The sequence below is a fragment of the Lissotriton vulgaris genome, chromosome 6 (genome assembly GCF_964263255.1).
Source record: "Lissotriton vulgaris chromosome 6, aLisVul1.2, whole genome shotgun sequence".
NCBI classification, from domain to species: domain Eukaryota; kingdom Metazoa; phylum Chordata; class Amphibia; order Caudata; family Salamandridae; genus Lissotriton; species Lissotriton vulgaris.
Window position 1 is genome coordinate 1,299,635,856 of NC_141694.1, and position 18,774 is coordinate 1,299,654,629.

Sequence of the window (18,774 nt, forward strand, 5' to 3'; positions counted from 1 at the left end):
TTTTGTGCCCCTTCTGCACTACCCAACTAGAAAGCCTAGCCCATGTCCTTTTCATATGCCCTGAGTATAAATTTCCACGTTCTAAATGGCTCAGGCCAATATGTATTCAGAAAGTCATTAAAAGAGGCACTGAAGTGCTAAGAATTCTAAGAACGGACTGTGCTGAGAGCTTGGTAATTGCCGTGGCCAAATTCCTGAAATGGATGTGGGCAATTCGTAGGAATAAATTAAAATTATTGAACACCCCATCAGTTTAATCCTGTTTTAAACTTTGATTGTCTAATAACTACAAATGTATTGTAAATCCAGTTATATTTTTAGTGTGTTTTAATCTTAATTTATAATATTTATGCTCTTAACTAATGTGTATGGAACAATCAGTAGATGGGATCATCATAGCAGAATATGTAAGAACATCCTTTAGATCTTGTAGAATATTAGATGAAATAACTACACATATTTTCCATTATTGTATTATGGATCTGATGCTGTGATTTTATTTTTATTCCATGTTGTTTTTAAATATGTTGTCTTTTATGACTTGTAGTCGAAATAAAGACTCATTTGAATTGATACAAGGCCGAAATTCTAACCTCTAACCATATTCCAAGGTTCGCAGTACAAGTAAATAGGGTGCTATTCAAAACAAAAGGAAATACATAAGATATTACATAGCTCCATTGACTTATGATTAACAGGACCGCCACAAGAAATGGCATCAATTGCACATGCTCACAGACAGGTGTGGCCGTTACAAGTAAGAGAGTTAGGGCAAGGTGGGGCAAGGGCTGGGCAGGCGCAAACTCGACTTACGACTATATAGGGAAAATAAATCAATAAAACCACTTACCTTGCAGCTCGCCGCATCACTGAGCGCAAGGAAAGTGGTTTTATTCATTTATTTATTTATTTTATTTTCCCTATCCCGTTGTATGTTCCCTTCCCCACCCTGCCCCGCCGCTACCCCACCCTGCCCCACCACCTCACCATTCTTACCAGTGCCAGCTGTGCCTGCTCGCAGATCCTAACCCCTTCCTGAGTTATGGTGTGGCACAAGACCTATTGGTATAACCCTCTCAGTAGACAAAATGGCGGCAAGGATTGAGGTTTTTCTCCTTGAAGGCATCTGTAAGTCCTGGCCAATGTGGCATTCTCTAAGAGTTCCTTGTATACTGTACTATACTGGAGCCCTTTAATGTAGAAGTTTATTTTCTGCTGATTCAGTTCGTGAATGATTGCTGCATGGTTTGCTGTCAATTTTTTTAAAAGTAGCTGCCCAGTAACATCTTTGAGAAGATCCTGTCACTAAATAAATTGAGAAAAGTGCCTTATAGATGTTAGAGTGTTCTTAGAGTTTTTTTTCCTAGAGCCATTTTTTAAACAATGAATTATATACTAAGTAGGGCACATCTTTTGCCATAGTCAACCTCTTTGTTGTTACCTAGTTATTGTGAGAGAACAGACTTAGCGTGGAAGAACCTGGAGAAAAAATGTGTCCTGTCATGATAATTTTGAACGCCTTACGAAACCAAGCATAGAACAATCCATAAATGATTGGGTTGAATGTAGAATTAAAGTATCCCATCCACAAGGCAGCATTATATACATCTACAGGCGTTGAGAAGTTCAGGAAAGGGTCTAGTATGTTGAGGATGAAAAAAGGCAGCCAGCTTAATATAAATACCCCCATTACTATACTTAATGTTTTTGCTGCTTTGCTTTCTTTTTTCAGAGGCGCCTTGTGTTCTTGGGACGTGTGCCTTGGTCTGTGTGCAATTGCATCTATTTTTTTGGCTTGAAGTTTTGCTACTGTAAAAATGTGTATATAAATACCTACCATCACAGTGCCTGGAATGAAAAAGGCAATCAAAGAACTCATCAATCCCCAAATCTTATTAAAAATGAGAAAACAAAACCCAGTGCAGGTGATGGATTGTATATACTCTTCTATTCCATCAACATGAATTTCTGATAACACAAGGCCAAAAGCAAAGACAAATGGAGCTGACCAGCTAATAAAGACAAATCCCTCAATTACAGGAATAGTTATTTTTGTCATGTATTGCAGAGGGTGGCACACAGCATAATAGCGATCAATGGAAATAAAGCAGAGGTGAAATATGGATGCTGTACAGAGCATAATATCACAGCAGGTGTGCAGGGTACAGAAGAGGTCCCCAAAGTACCAGCAGGACTCGATGGATCTGACCATGCTGAAGGGCATCACGACAAGACCCAGCAGGAAATCTGTGGTGGCCAATGAAAGGATCAAGAAATTTGTTGGCGAGTGAAGCTGCTTGAAATGAGAGATTGAAATAATGACAACCATGTTTCCTCCAACTGTGAGTATTATTGATCCCGCCATGAAGATGTACATCGCTGAGAGATTGGCTTCTGATCTGTTTTCTCTGAGACAGGAAGTGTTGCTATGCTCGTAGCAGTAGAGCACTGTCTGTGGGCCCTGGAGGTAGGATGCATTCATTTCCAACAGCCAATGAAAACTCTTCTTCTCATTTCTGCAAATGAAAAACACATATGTCTAGGTTGTAGCTTCACAGTCAATTCCATTGTTTCATTCACTTTGGTCAGTACTAGTACTGTTTAAATTCAGCCTAGCTTACTGTTTCAAAATACTGTGGCACAATTCCAGCAATTTTATATGATCCACCCACTAGAAGCAAATATTCTTGAAGGTATTAGACCCATACCAGGGACTGTGTGTGATTAATAACCCAAATAAACTGTGAAAAGCTCACAATATGTCTTTGCTGCTTCTTTTGAAGAAAGATCGCCAATGCCCTCATTGTAATGCCCAGCGGCTCCATTTCAACTACGTCAATTACACATATGTATGACCCTATCAACTTGATTGTAAACCACCAACACTGACTGCATATGCTTAATACAACACACAATGCATCTTTAAATTCTTGGATTGTCAACCAACTTCAGAATTTGATTTCCTTTTATGTTCTTCGCATGATGCAAATACCTTCTAAAAGGTCCAAGTGTTCAGCCTTTATGGTTCTGTAATAGATGTTGGAGGTGGGAACAGAAGTCTTAACAGGCTTGGCTGCTCTGTAGTAACTATACCCCTAGGATACTGCAGCATAGATGTACAAAGTTTGCAGCACAAAAATGAAATTTTGGTGGATTTATTGTGGCTTTTTATTGTACTCAGACTTATTCGTTTACCGCCTTAAATCAAATGGAAACTGTTATATCCGAGTATTCCTATTTGAAATAGTCATGTTTAAAGTGTCTGAGAGTGTTTGTTTGCTACACAGGAAGGAAGAATCATGCTTAACTCAAAGAGTTAGGTCAACAAATGAATCGGGATTACACAAATTCACATAACAAATATGCAACTCAACACAAAGCACAAACACTTTTTCAATTACCGGAGAGGGATGTGGGGTGGCAAAGAAGCCACTGGCTTCCAACAGCTGAAATGTAATCTGCCATCAAGAAAGCCACCAGGCAGCTGCATGCGACATGATCTATACAGTATATCGGAAGCACGCCAGACTTCTGCAGTTGTGTAACTTTGAAGTATCAAGTGTTGTGGGTCGTGCATTGAACTGACTGGACAGTTTACATTTTCATTGAGGCAGGCACTACTGTGACATTCCCTGTTTGCCCCAAACCCAGGCCGTGGCCTCCAGAATGAAGAGCACAATACCTTCCATCTCCCCTGTGCAGTGTGTCATGTGGGATTCTTCACCTCTGAAGCCACCATGCCAATGTGCCAATTGGGTGGGGGTCTCTAGTACAGTACCCTACAGAGTTATGTATCCGCTTCTCTGGACCTGTACCACTACATCTAATATGACTCCTGCACCTCAATCTCCTGCAGCTAAGGGGTCTGTCCCCATCCTTGATGTGTCCTCCTGTCTAATGCCAGGAACTTGCACCCCCTGTCACTGCGTCCTTGATCTAAGACCAAAGCTCTGCTTTCACCAACATCCTAGAGTAAACGTTCTTAAAAATGGAAACTGACTCATGATTGGGCTTTTAAAAAGGGAACCCATTGCTCCTTATCGGTGAGGCTTCCCTTAGTAGAAGTGAGGGCAAGGGTTACATTCAAGGAGCATGCCAGTCCATTACCCCTTAAATGCTGATGAAGGAACCGCTCCGTCATCAGCTGCGGTGGCGCTGTGCTGATGACGGAGCGGTTCCGTCATGGCCCGCCCACAGCTCATGCACGGCGCGAATTCCGCGCCTGCGATGAGCGTTCTATTGAGCGGGCGGAGCCATGACGGAACCGCTCCGTCATAAGCACAGCGCAACCGACGCTGGTGACGGAGCGGTTCCGTCACCAGCATGCGCCCGCCGCCCTTCCGCCCCGCGCCCTTAGCATTGTGGCGGAATAGCCGCCGCAGTGAAGGGGTTAAAAAACATGCTACCCTCTGGCCTACCTCTGCAACGAAGAAACCCAGTGACACAGAAATACATCCATTAACCAGACAATTTCCAAATGCTTAAATTCTCCCACAAGAGATTCACAGGAAAAGGTGATGAGTACATCTTTTCTTTGCCTAGGATAATTTATTCTGGACTGAACTCTGTCCCTTCCCAGCATCACAACCCTAAACCACTCTATAATTTTACAGGAACAATCTAAAATTCTTCTGGTACGACTACACCCATCCAACATAGTCACCTAGTTAGGCCAGAATTTGAATAAATTGTGTTTAGGCTTTCAGTTCCTAGTCGGATTGCACCTATTTGTGTTTGGCCCATGGGTATGGTTTGTGCTGCTGATCTGTTAAATTCAGAGGGAACTTCTGCTCCATAACAAGCTATGTCATGCTTGGGTCTAGGAACTCTTTGTCTGGGTTAGCTAGGTCACTTGCTGCTGTTGATCTGGCACTCCCCCAAATGTGGGCACCCTTTGTAACTGCCTATAGATGCTCAGCCAGAACCTGGCCTGCACACCTAGTTATTTCTGTATCATCTGTGTTTACTCTGTAAAATTAGGCAGTCCTCGTTGTCGCAGCCTGAAATTGGCTCTGACCCAACCTTTAAATAAATATTTACCTCATATAAGGATTTTTCACAGTGCTTTCTATGCTAAGGCAGTGTTTTTATGTATGGATTGTTTCTATCTCACTATCCTGTTTGCCTCCAAGTGGAAAAAAGAACCAACATCTAATTTCTGTGCAACAAAAGTTCCTTTTTTTTGTTTTACTTTGGTTTCCTTTATTTACACTGTTTTAGTCATGGGCCTGGTGTGCTAACTGTTCAAATCTCCTGTTGGTTCATAGCTTTAAAACTGGTGCAGATGTAAAATTAGTTCTTTTCTTTCAGACTCCGTTGTTTTCCAGCTCTGCCTCCCCTGAAAATTTCAGCTGGTTGAGAATCACAAGCGTGGCTTGTGCACCCAGAGTCTGGGTTTTCGTCTTCTAAGAGGCCTTAAAATTTCAAAATTCGTGGGCACTTTTGTGTAAAGCGCAGGTTTTTTACAACAGTGTCAATTTCGCGATTTTACTGTACATTTGCGAATTCCTGGAGGGTCTGCCTGGAGTCAGGTGACAGGAAACTCGTGTTTGCATGATTCTAATTCCAACATTATTTAACAGAAAAGTGGGAGTGTAGGAAGGTGGAAATCTGACTATATGGTTACCCCCACTTTTTTCCTGGTGTTTTGCTGGTTTTCGACTTAGTTGGACTGGGACCCTGCTATTCAGGGCCCCAGTCTATCTGCTTTCTCTATAAAATGGATTCCATGTACTTTAGGTACAAACCAGATTGGTTACTGGGTCACCCTTGTGACCCCCTGTATATGGTACCTTAGCTACCCAGGGCATATGTGCACCCTAGGCCTACCAGGGGCTGCAGTATGTCTTGTGCCACCCCTGGTTAGCCTTCCAAACTGACACCACAGGTCTGTACTTACAGCTTGGGTAAGGTGGTGTAATCACCCCTTACTTAGATATAGTATACCTCTATCTATATATATATATATATATATATATATAGACATACAGTAACCTATAAGTCACTCCGATGGCAGGCCTTGACAATCCTGGAGGCAGAGTGCTTGGTTTTGTGTGAGAGGGTGCCCTAGTATGAGCTGAGCCCCTCTGCAGCTTTCAGAACCATCTCCTTATAGCTGTTCTATGGTATAGCCATACCATATACTCTTTAAGTGCATTATAATCCTTGCGGTTAATGCTAACTTTGGTTTGGCTTTATCAAAACATGTCGTGTAAGGTGTCAACCACTTTGGAATACTACCCCTCTGCCAGTTCTGGCGGCGGGTGTAGCCTTCCACCCTTCTAGAGGGAGAAGACATGTAGTTACTGTTAAACCCGGTTAAAGTTAAACAGAGCCCCAGCATCACAAAATGGATGCTGCTGCCACAGACACGAGTCTGCCCTCCTACTGCTGGTCAAAACTGTGACAGGGGAGGCCTGGACAATAGGTTTCCTGTCAGACAGGATTTAGTGTATTGGGGCAGGGAGGGTTGCATTCAGTGAATACTTTTCAGACACTGCCTGGGGCACACAAGGTGCTCCATGCATTTCCCAGTTCAAACCAGTTGCTGGGGCACTCAACCCCAGCTTTGGCACAAAACTGGACAAAGGGGAAGGGTGTAACCACCCCCTCCCCAGGTCCACCCATAGGAGGGACCTAAGAGTTAGTCCAACCTGTAAACTTACTATAAGTATAGGACCCCAGTCCCTAGGACTTTAGATTACCCTGGATGAAACTCTGATACATAATTCCTGGACCTTCGACATTCCATATCAACTGGAAGATGGAAGAAACCTCCCTTGTGGTCAAGGAGTGTCCACCCTGTCCAAGCAGGCACCAACAGCATCTTGGCCGGTCTGCATTTTCGAGGCTCCCGCTGGATCCTGAAGAATCTGTGACACAGGACATTAACTTCCAGACATCTCTTATGCTGACCTGTGCTCCCAGCAAAGCTGAGACCTGTGGCAGACATGAGAGACGTGGGACCAGAACTCCTGGACATCCCACATTTCTGCTACTGCACCTACTTCCTGAGGAATCCTGAAGTTTTGCATTGGGGTATTTGAAGCTCCTGCCTGAGCACCTTTTGCACTGAAGTTCAGAGGCCCACACTCCACGAGTGTCCCGTGGGCCCACTTTGTGCATTTCAGCTTGACACGTCTTTGTGGTTCCTAGCCTGTTGGCTAGTGAGCCCCCACGAAGACTAATCTTCACTTTCTTCAGATTTCCTGGCTGCTCCAGGCTTGCTCCCACTACTCTCCAAAGGAAGAGTTCCTCGGACTTTGCTGGTCTGCACCGAAGCCCATCTTGACATCTTGCGTGTATTGCATTTGCCAAGGCTTGTTGGGTCCAATCCGGATACCAATACCGCAGTCAACTAGATCCTTTGTGGAATAGCTCGAATCCAGCTCCTGGTCATCATCGACGCCTCCTGGTCCTCGTGGCTGAAGAGACAAGCTTCACCTTCTCACCTGAAATCACCCAACTTTGACTGACATCTTCCTATCACCATCTTGGTCCCTGGCTAGTGACCCAGAGTCTGTCTCCTCTGCTTTCAGGTTCTTCACATATCCGATCCACCCTTGGATCCACCTGGACACTTTTCCTCTGGTCGCCTGCAGCACTTCTTCGCAGCTCTCCATTGGAATCGACGTCGAAACCCGACACCAAAAGACACCTACTCACCCGGCTTCCCTGGGTGAGGTAGCACGAGTACTCCGGTGCTCCCGTGGGTCTTGACTCTTGAAGTGTCCTAGTCTAAAAGGGTTCCATCGTAGTTCACCTAGAAGTGACCAAAAATTGTAACTTTGTAACTTGTTTGTTCTCCATAGAAAGTCAATATTAACCCGCGGCTGTGTTTAGACACTGCACGTGTCTCCCGTGGGCCTCCTACATCCTAACCTTTGGTGGTTCTAGGCAGCCCCAGCGATTCCACAGGCCCTAGGGCTGCTTTCTAACTCTCACGTGGTTCTTATACCACTATTTTAGTATATGATTTGTGAGGCCCCTAGGGCATAACGTATACTGTGCAACTTATCGTATGCTAATTAAGTTCCTTGTATTGTACTTTTACCTCTGACCTCATAAAGATTCCAGAGGGGTTGTGTTTAGAATAAATACATATATATTTGATATATACCTTGTGTGGTGTGCTTTCATTTGATCAGTCAAGAGATTATAATTGGTAAAACAACTTGCTTAACTCTTCTCCAAGTATTAGCCTGAATGCTGCTCTTTACAGCTACCACTAGGATAGCTTTCTATAAAGTTGACTTTATAACCTACCATCAATAAGGATCGTTTGGACTGGTGCAAGGTGCCCACTAGAATAGTGTACATCATATACCAGGCCAACTTCTCACAGGGAGATTTTGAGAAAAAAATCAGGAGTATGTATTTGACTTCTGTTCAAGCAGAGGCAATTTCAGTCGAGAGACAGCTATAAGAAAGTCCTTTTTTGCACAAGAAGTTTTGAGTCTCCCACCTGAATCAGGTCTGCTGGCATGTACGCTAATGCAGACAGCTCTTTGCGGCCATCTGCACATTGGCAGTCAAGGCCCAGCATGTCCATACAAGCAGCTGGCCCCTGGGAAACACATTATTCGAATAATAGAACTAGTTCACTTCAGTTTAATGCACTTAAATAAACAAGAAAAACATTAGTAAAAGAAAAGCCTTGACCTCTAAAACTGCACACAAACATAAGCTATCCAAGGTGCTACCAGTTAATAGTCTCTCTTGCATGCCTTGAAAATTCTTGTCATACTGAAACGTAAACACCGGGCTGGCATTTTATCTTGCAGAGCATTCCAGATGCGTTTAGGCAAGAGCCGCACAACTTTTCCGGATCTGCCTTCAAGCTCTTTGAGTTTGCATTAAAAAAGAAATTGGCTAGCGTGACGTCAACTTTAATGCTGGAAAGACAAATGGGCATCTTTGATTACTGTCATCAAAACAACATATTTTGGGATTGCACACTTATTGAAGTATTTTGGAAAACAATGATTTTGCTTAATCTTCATTTGATTATCCTGTTCAAAGGAAGCTATAGCGTATTTTTAAATGCTATTTAACAAGGTCAATAAGTAATGTTATTAGCATAATTCTTGAAGACACTATTTTATTCTTCGGTTTTAGTTTTAATCTGGTTTTCTTTATTTCTGCTGTTTTAGTCATGGGCCTCTGGTGTGGTGCCTTCAACTCCTGGGTTTTTAGTTTTATAGCAGTTGCAGATGTAAAATTAGATCTTATCTTTTTTTTTTACTCCTATGTTTTCCAGTGCTGCCTCCCTTGAAACTGTTATCTCCTGATTTGGGTGAGAATCACAAATGTGGCTTCTGCATACAACATCTGGGTTTTCCCTTTCTTGGAGGCCTAGAGCGTAGCCACTGCCTCTCCAAACCCCAACCTGTCTCAATTGGTGTTCTGCAAGGCTCCATCCTCTCCCCTTCCTTATTTAAACTATTCATGGAACCTCTCACCGTCATCCTTAAACAAGCTAAAGTATGCTACCACCTCTATGCTGATGACACCCAACTATACTACAGGATTAAATCTCACTATGACATCCTTCACCTTAACGAGACCATGATTAAAATCCAAGCCTGGTTCCATCTTAATCATCTCAAACTAAACCCCCAAAAAACTGAAATCATAATTTTCACTCCTAAAAATAACTCCCTCCCCATTCACCTCTGGATCAAGGATATTACAGCTCTCAGTTGCCCCCTCTCCCCCTCGAATACTGTCAAATCACTAGGCATCAGCATTGACCATAACATGAATCTCATTCCACACATCAAAAATGCCGCCAAGGGTGCCCTCTTCACCCTCCACCACCTAAAAAAACTCAAACCTTTCATACCAGCAGACAACTTTAAAACCGTTGTCCAATCGCTTGTCCTTTCCTGTATTGACTATGGTAACGCCACACTCGCTGACACCCCTAAAGCCCACCTAGCAACGCTCAAATCTGTCCTCAACCTTGCTGCCAGACTTATCTCTGATTGTAAAAAATTCGGCCACATCTCTCCGGTCCTAAAAAACCTCAATTGGCTCCCAATAGAAGGTAGATCCACCTACAAGATTGCATGTATCACGCAGAAAGCCCTTCATCTAAACACTCCCTCCTACCTGGCTGAGAAACTGCAAAAAGCTGGATGCTCCAGGTCCCTGAGGAGCACCAACTCCCTTGTCCTAATCCATCCCAGGCTCAAGCACAAAAAAATCCAATCTCGTGCCTTTTCTGGGAACGTCCCCACGATCTTGAACTCTCTCCCCAAAGATCTTCGAGGCAACCCCTCCTGTCCTCTCTTCAAAAAAAGACTGAAAATACTCCTTCACAACAAATATTGGGGAACCTAACCTCACTGATGTCTGACTCTCTACACTCCTTGCTCCCTGATTCTCGCATCCTCCTCAAACCCTTCCCCGTCTCTCATTCTGTCTCCCCCCTTTTCTTCACTCCCTTCTCCCTCTGAACGTCGACACCCCCTCCCCCTATTGATCTCCATCGCCCCTAAACACCCAGCACATTCTATTATCCTATTTTATGTAACTCATGTTTTAATGCACATTGTTTTACTTTATTGTAATTGTTTACCTAGCTTGTAAAGCGCTCTGTTACCCCCGGGTCCAGTAGCGCTATATAAAACCTTGGATATAAATAAATAAATAAATAGGGAAAGTGTTCGACTTCTGAGGGATTACATTAATTATTCCCACTCCAGTTTAAACAACAGTAGCAAAAGCATTACACTTTGGTAGGGTAGCATTTACTATTCCTACCCCAGTGAGCGTAACAGTAGGATAATTGTTGGACTTTGGAAGGGTTAAAATTACTATTGTAACTCCTGTCTGTTCAAAAGTAAGGAAAACATTGGACTTTGAAGGGGTTAGATTTACTATTCCGCCCCCCCCCCAAGTTTAAGAAACAGTATAGAAAGTACTTCACTTCAAACACATCACATATTTGAATAACCATAATAATTTAGAAACCAACTTTTAACAAAAACATAATTAATTAACATTGAAATCTATGTATATATACATATATATATATATATTAGAAAATAAAAATCAATTTAACAATGTACATAATCAATAATCAATTAAATTAATATTTTTCATTAAACAATTGTTATTTCATTATTACTTAATTATCTTTTCACCATATGTGTCTACAAACCACTTCTAAAATAAGCCTGAAATGAATATGTTTAGCACCATTTACATAGTTGATAAATTAAATAATTATTCAACAATTAATTGTTAACTAATTATAATTTAGTTTACTCTGGACCCTATACCCCTAGAAACACAGCAATCCACTTCTGAAGTATAACTAAAATTATTCATATTACTTAATTTACATAATCAAACAATTAAATAATGAATTCTAAAATAATAATTTCTGTTAATTCATTATTAGTTAATTAACTTAATACCCTATGGCCCTAACAACCTGGCAACCCACACCTAAAATATAACTAAAACAAATCAGCATTGCAAAATTTACATAATTATTATCACTTACATAATTATTTACAAATTATTAATTAAGTATTATTTAATATTACTTAATAAACTACCCATCATAAACCAAATAACCCACTATGACACTATAAATTAATATTAACAATTAAATAAAAATTTAAATCACTTAAAATTACAAACAAAATTAAAAAATACAATAAGAATTTATAACAATTATACAAACAATAGTAATACACAAAGTAATATATGAACTAAAACACATTAAAATAGTTAAAGGACGATATTTTTACAACTACATTACTGAAAACGACATTAAAAAGAAATATATTCTTAGAAACAATATTACTTAGTAGAAAAAACGTTTTTCTTGATAACATTATACTTGCTTCACAATATTTTTGTATCACAATATTTTATTTACATTTTTTTCTGTCTCTCAATGTTGACAACTAAAAATGTTGTCCAAACACCTCCAGAGACAGTACAATGTGGTCAAATGATGAACAGTGGCAACTGCTGTCTGGCTGTGGCCTGCTTTGTGCGATGTCCTATGAATTAAGTTGAAAGCAACAAAGTTGCAAAAATTGTGTTTCATTGTTGCAAAATAGATAGAGATGACAAAAAGGTAACTCTGTGATCCTCTCTGTCTATGAGCATGTGAGGTGACAAATGATGAGCGTCAACTAGCGATGAAAAACTGACAAGGAAGGTAAGCGAGAGAGAACAATACAGAGATGCTGAAAGAGCAAGGAGAGGGGAAGGCTTTTAAAAGTCATGGGAGAACAAGAGAGTGATCGGAAACAGTAGAGATAGGAGAGAGAGAGGTTATAAAGTGGCAGGTGGGAAACAAGGTGAGACAGATGAGCAAAGTGAGAGACTAGACATAAGAAATGGGAATGATCACCAGTGGAAGATAAGAGCAGGTGACATCACAGACAGACCAGTGTGTACAAGTGGAAAGTTATAAATAGTTGTGTGTATGTTTGTGTTAGATCTAAAGTGAGGAGTACAGCAGAGGTGAAAGTGTAACAGACAAGAGAGAGGGGGAAGATGACCAGTGGAAGAGAGAGGATATTACTGTGGTAGAGGTGATAAAGAATGTGACAGCTTGGAGAGATAGGTGAATACGTGTTAGATACAGAGGCAGGGGAGAAGGTATGAGATAAGAAGACCGGTGAAATAAGAAAGGGGAAAAAAGACAAGCACAGATAGAAGTCAAAGGAGAGAGAAGAGGAACAGAAAAAGAGAATGAGAATGAGAAGGGATGAAATAAGAGGCAGAATGAGAATGATAGGTATGGCAGGGGAGATGTTTACATTGTCACTTTGAGGGACTGAAGATTTAGCTCTGCCTCTTCAGTGCAGCTCCGGACAGGGGACAACTGAGGCTCCCACATCCCCTGCAGTAGGGAACCTATCTTACCTTACCTTGCAGGGTGGCCCCTTAGGTTTCATTGCAACACTGAGTAGCTGGGCATGACTGTGGGTGGTTTGTCTACCTTTCTTTAAAGGAAGTAGCATAAAACGATTATAAGTTGTTGAGCAACCCAGTTTACCTCCTTTACTTTGCGTAGTTTCTTAGCATTTTATAAACCTATTAAAACACATCAGATCAATTTTCTAAGTGTACTATTTTTCATTAATACAACAGAGAGACAGCAGTTATCTGCTATTAGTTATGTATATCATTGTTATGAATTATTCCCAGAATTGGCATGTGGCTTGTGTGCAAATCAACATGGACGTGATTCAGGAGAGATCCCATTCATCACCACCGTCAATGCCTTAATTTGTTTCTTTTGCATATGTTGCCCTAAGTGGGAAGTGTATGCCCAGACGTGGGTCCCATGCTCACTATACCACTGGATTCAAGCTAGCCTGTCTGATGAAGGGTGATGCCTTGAAACTGGTACCAGGATGGTTGTTTCCGGTCCAGGGAGGACCTGGCTTGGCAGTTCGGGCTGGACTGTTCCCACAAGGAACAGGGTCAAGGCTGGTTTACATATGGCTGGGTCCAAACTGAGGTAGTGTGGTGAACAACAGAATTATGGATTTAACCCAGATCCTTGTGACTGGGGGTGAATGCTTGCAATGTCCAGCATTCCGTCCATTAATTGCTTCTTTTGCATATGTCGCCCTAAGTGGAGAGGGAATGCCCAGATGTGGGTCCTGTGCTCACTACACCACTGGATTCAAGCTAGCCTGGCTGGTGAAGGGTAATGCCCTGAAACCAGTCCCAATTCAAAAAGGGGGTGGTGATGAACAGAGTGTCTGAATTAAGCAGACCACTCTTACCCAGTCAAGAGATCAGGGCTTGATCCATCACAGTTATTTAGCTCACTGCATCACCCCAGTTCAGAACCTGGCTATATGCAAATGAGTCTGACCCAGTGCCTCATGGGAACAGGGCAGACCAAACTACCAAGCCAATTCTTCACCGGAAAGGAGACAAGCTTCCGGGGACCGGTTTCTGGCATTTCAGCCGTCGTCGGCCCGGCTTGCTTGAATCCTGGTGGTGCAGTGAGCAAGGGACTCATGTCTGAGTATACCCTGCCACACTTGTGGTGGCCAAAAACGATTCAAAAAGGGGGTGGTGATGAACGGAGTGTCTGAATTAAGCAGACCACTCTTACCCAGTCAAGAGATCAGGGCTTGATCCATCACCATTATTTAGCTCACTGCATCACCCCAGTTCAGAACCTGGCTATATGCAAATTAGTCTGACCCAGTGCCTTGTGGGAACAGGGCAGACCAAACTACCAAGCCAATTCTTCACCGGAAAGGAGACAAGCTTCCGGGGACCGGTTTCTGGCATTTCAGCCGTCGTCGGCCCGGCTTGCTTGAATCCTGGTGGTGCAGTGAGCAAGGGACTCATGTCTGAGTATACCCTGCCACACTTGTGGTGGCCAAAAACGATTCAAAAAGGGGGTGGTGATGAACAGAGTGTCTGAATTAAGCAGACCACTCTTACCCAGTCAAGAGATCAGGGCTTGATCCATCACCGTTATTTAGCTCACTGCATCACCCCAGTTGCAAACCTGGCTATATGCAAATTAGTCTGACCCACTGCCTCATGGGAACAGGGCAGACCAAACTACCAAGCCAATTCTTCACCGGAAGGGAGAAAAGCTTCCGGGGGACCGGTTTCTGGCATTTCAGCTGTCGTCGGCCCGGCTTGCTTGAATCCTGGTGGTGCAGTGAGCAAGGGACTCATGTCTGAGTATACCCTGCCACACTTGTGGTGGTCAAAAACGATTCAAAAAGGGGGTGGTGATGAACAGAGTGTCTGAATTAAGCAGACCACTCTTACCCAGTCAAGAGATCAGGGCTTGATCCATCACCGTTATTTATCTCACTGCATCACCCCAGTTCAGAACCTGCCTATATGCAAATTAGTCTGACCCAGTGCCTCATGGGAACAGGGCAGACCAAACTACCAAGCCAATTCTTCACCCGAAAGGAGACAAGCTTCCGGGGACCGGTTTCTGGCATTTCAGCCGTCGTCGGCCCGGCTTGCTTAAATCCTGGTGGTGCAGTGAGCAAGGGACTCATGTCTGAGTATACCCTGCCACACTTGTGGTGGCCAAAAACGATTCGAAAAGGGGGTGGTGATGAACAGAGTGTCTGAATTAAGCAGACCACTCTTACCCAGTCAAGAGATCAGGGCTTGATCCATCACAGTTATTTAGCTCACTGCATCACCCCAGTTCAGAACCTGGCTATATGCAAATTAGTCTGACCCAGTGCCTCCTGGGAACAGGGCAGACCAAACTACCAAGCCAATTCTTCACCGGAAAGGAGACAAGCTTCCGGGGACTGTTTTCTGGCATTTCAGCCGTCGTCGCCCGGCTTGCTTGAATCCTGGTGGTGCAGTGAGCAAGGGACTCATGTCTGAGTATACCCTGCCACACTTGTGGTGGCCAAAAACGATTCAAAAAGGGGGTGGTGATGAACAGAGTGTCTGAATTAAGCAGACCACTCTTACCCAGTCAGGAGATCAGCATGCTTGTTTCCGGTCCAGGGAGGACCTGGCTGGGCAGTTCGGGCTAGACTGTTCCCACAGGGAACAAGGTCAAGACTGATTTGCATATGGCTGGGTCCAAACTGGGGTGGTGTGGTGAGCAAAAGAATGATGGATTTAACCCAGATACTTGTGACTCGGGGTGAATGCTTGCATTGTCCAGCATTCCGTCCATCAATTGTTTCTTTTGCATATGTCGCCCTAAGTGAGAAGGGTATGCCTAGATGTGGGTCCGGTGCTCACTACACCACTGGATTCAAGCTAGCCTGGCTGATGAAGGGTGCTGCTCTGAAACCGGTCACAGGATGCTTGTTTCCGGTCTAGGGAGGACCTGGCTTGGCAGTTCGGGCTGGACTGTTCCCACAAGGAACAGGGTCAAGACTGGTTTACATATGGCTGGGTCTAAACTGAGGTAGTGTGGTGAGCCAACAAATTATGGATTTAACCTAGATCCTTGTGACTGGGGGTGAATGCTTGCATTGTCCAGTATTACGTCCATCAATTGTTTCTTTTGCATATGTCGCCCTAAGTGAGAAGGGTATGCCCAGACGTAGGTCCTGTGCTCACTACACCACTGGATTCAAGCTAGCCTGGCTGGTGAAGGGTGATGCCCTGAAACCCGTCACAGGGTGATTGTTTCCGGTCCAGGGAGGACCTGGCTGGGCAGTTCGGGCTAGACTTTTCCCACAGGGAAAAAGGTCAAGGCTGATTTGCATATGGATGGGTCTATACTGGGGTGGTGTGGTGAGCAAAAGAATGATGGATTTAACCCAGATCCTTGTGACTGGGGGTGAATGCTTGCATTGTTCAGCATTCCGTCCATCAATTGTTTCTTTTGCATATGTCGCCCTAAGTGAGAAGGGTATGCCCATACGTGTGTCCCGAGCATACTACACCACTGGATTCAAGCTAGCCTGGCTGATGAAGGGTGATACCCTGAAACCGGTCCCAGGATGCTTGTTTCCAGACCAGGGAGGACCTGGCTGGGCAGTTCGGGCTGGACTGTTCCCACAAGGAACAAGGTCAAGAATGATTTGAATATGGCTGGGTCCAAACTGGGGTGGTGTGGTGAGCAAAAGAATGATGGATTTAACCCAGATACTTGTGACTGAGGGTGAACACTTACATTGTCCAGCATTCCATCCATCAATTGTTTCTTTTACCTTATTGCTGCTTGACAACCCTTGGAGGTGTTCTGTCACACATTGGTTTGCTACGTAGAAGGATGGCCCAGCCGTTTCATGGGACCTATTCGCATTTTTCTGACTTCCCCCTTCTACACAATGAACCCACCACGTGTGCAGCTGTCCCAGGCTTAGAGGCACAGTGCTTCATTTGCAATCTGTTTGCTGTGCCCAGGACCATGGGTTGGTCCTAAAGACCTGCGGAGGGAATGCCAGCCACCCTTTTAAATGAGTATGCCAGTGACTCTGTGCCCACGTGGTCTGAGGCACTATCTGTGTCTGCTGACATACGCATCCTGCTCTGAAAGTGGAGTGCACAAACTTCACCTTATAATAGTGGATTACAATCATATTAAGAAGTGCAAAACGAAATCGATTCAGTGGACCCACCGAGAGACATAGACTTGGGGACTGATTCTTGGCAGAGTCCATTTTGCCTCTGCCCAGTGCTGTAGTGATGACAAGTAGGACATTACTGCAGATGTACAGAAGGAATTGAGAATGCTCTAAGGAGGGATGACAGGTTGAAGGTACTATGTGGGTCCCTAATTTAGTGCCCAAGCTCCCTCCATGGGCAGCATAAGTCCAAGGGCTCGTATGCCTTTTGAAGGTTGCAACTTCACCCTTTCCTTGTTTTCCGTTTCGATCAATAGTGCCTCAGGCTTGGTATAATTCAAGGGTTTCTCCCTCCAGAGAAGGGCCACCTTAAAACTATGCTTCCAAGATCTACAGGATGATATGTGTCTCCTGCCAGGCCCGTTAATCTCCCTCTCCTCTTCTCCTGGAGTGAAGAGCTTTTTCTTTAATCCTAAATCCCCTGTTGACTATTGAGTCATAATGGGCGAGGAGATCTGCAAGCAGATTTAACTATAAGTTCATGAATCTGAAACTGACTAGTTTGTATTATATTAATACAAGGGATGTTTACCTCTCAATTATATGGCTTCACTGTGGAAAGCCTGGAATTAATGGTTGAGTACCAACATTCTTAGTCATTCAGAGTTGCCAAAACACTCTGGAATGTATAGTTACTGCCCACATCACTGAGGAAAAGTAAGGAACAGTAAAAGCACCACAAAAACTGCTTGCAGCAACAAAACAAGCTAGATAAATAACCATTGTATACAATAATAGCACTGCACAATCACAAGAACCTACCTCCAAAAGGCAACACAGGCATGATTAGAGTCCAGTCCCCTCATATTGACTGTGTTGTCAGTCACATGAGACTTAAGTACTGCCATTGAACAGAATATTGACGTAGTGTTTTATAGATCTTAACCTGCTGCATGAGAACGTCATCAAGCCGCAAAACCCATGGGTGGCAGTCACCGCCGCACCAGAGGTCTGACCGCTGAATTACAACTTTGATGATTGGACCACCATCAAACTGCTGCAACCTACACAATCGCTAGGAATCAGCGATCTTTGGCGGTGGTGCAGTGGCCTGTGGAGGCAATATGCTTGGCAGTGCAGCTGTGGCACCGTCAAGCATATTACAACTTTCCCCACTGACACCCTTTTCATGGTGGCGAGCGTGCACTGAAAATGCTGGTGGTGGGGAAAGAAAGGGGGCCCTACAGGGCACCCTTTTTTCCAAGTGTATGAGTGTGCATGTAGGGTGTACATGTTTTGCCTCCCAGTCTGCAGGAACTGCCTTTGATGCTCCAATTGTGGTGCCTTTTTCATAGGAACGGTCAAGGGATATCCAGAGAATTGCCCACCAGACACAAGAAAACTCGTACTCTGGTGGACAGGCTTCACACGGCTTTGGTGGTGTATGAGTGTGGTGGCCTACTCCCGCACTTTCAAAGTCATAATCAGGCCCTAAACGTCGAAATGTTGGAGCCCTCACCTACCCTCCTGTCACATATATATATTGGGTGGTCCCTCTCATCACTAGATCACTGGGCACAGGCAAGATAGACTCTGCGAAGAATCCTTGCCAGTACCGGCCAGCCTGCCACCACTAGACTCCTCCAACCGGCACTGATGGCAGTGTGACTGGGATGACAATTAGTGTCCTAATGAAGCCAGAGCCTGCCCAGTGTAAGAAAGCAGCATGCAGTGCTGCTCACAGAGGAACCCATCCATG

General features: G+C 43.8%; 1 protein-coding gene across 1 annotated transcript; it reads right to left on the bottom strand.

Moving 5' to 3' along the window:
- Window positions 1-1,441: 1,441 nt before the first annotated feature.
- Window positions 1,442-2,482, bottom strand: LOC147708810 (trace amine-associated receptor 4-like). The gene has a single exon (XM_086925393.1). The coding sequence runs from the start codon at window positions 2,480-2,482 to the stop codon at window positions 1,442-1,444; it is 1,041 nt and encodes a 346-aa protein (XP_086781519.1).
- Between the last annotated feature and the right edge of the window lie 16,292 nt (window positions 2,483-18,774).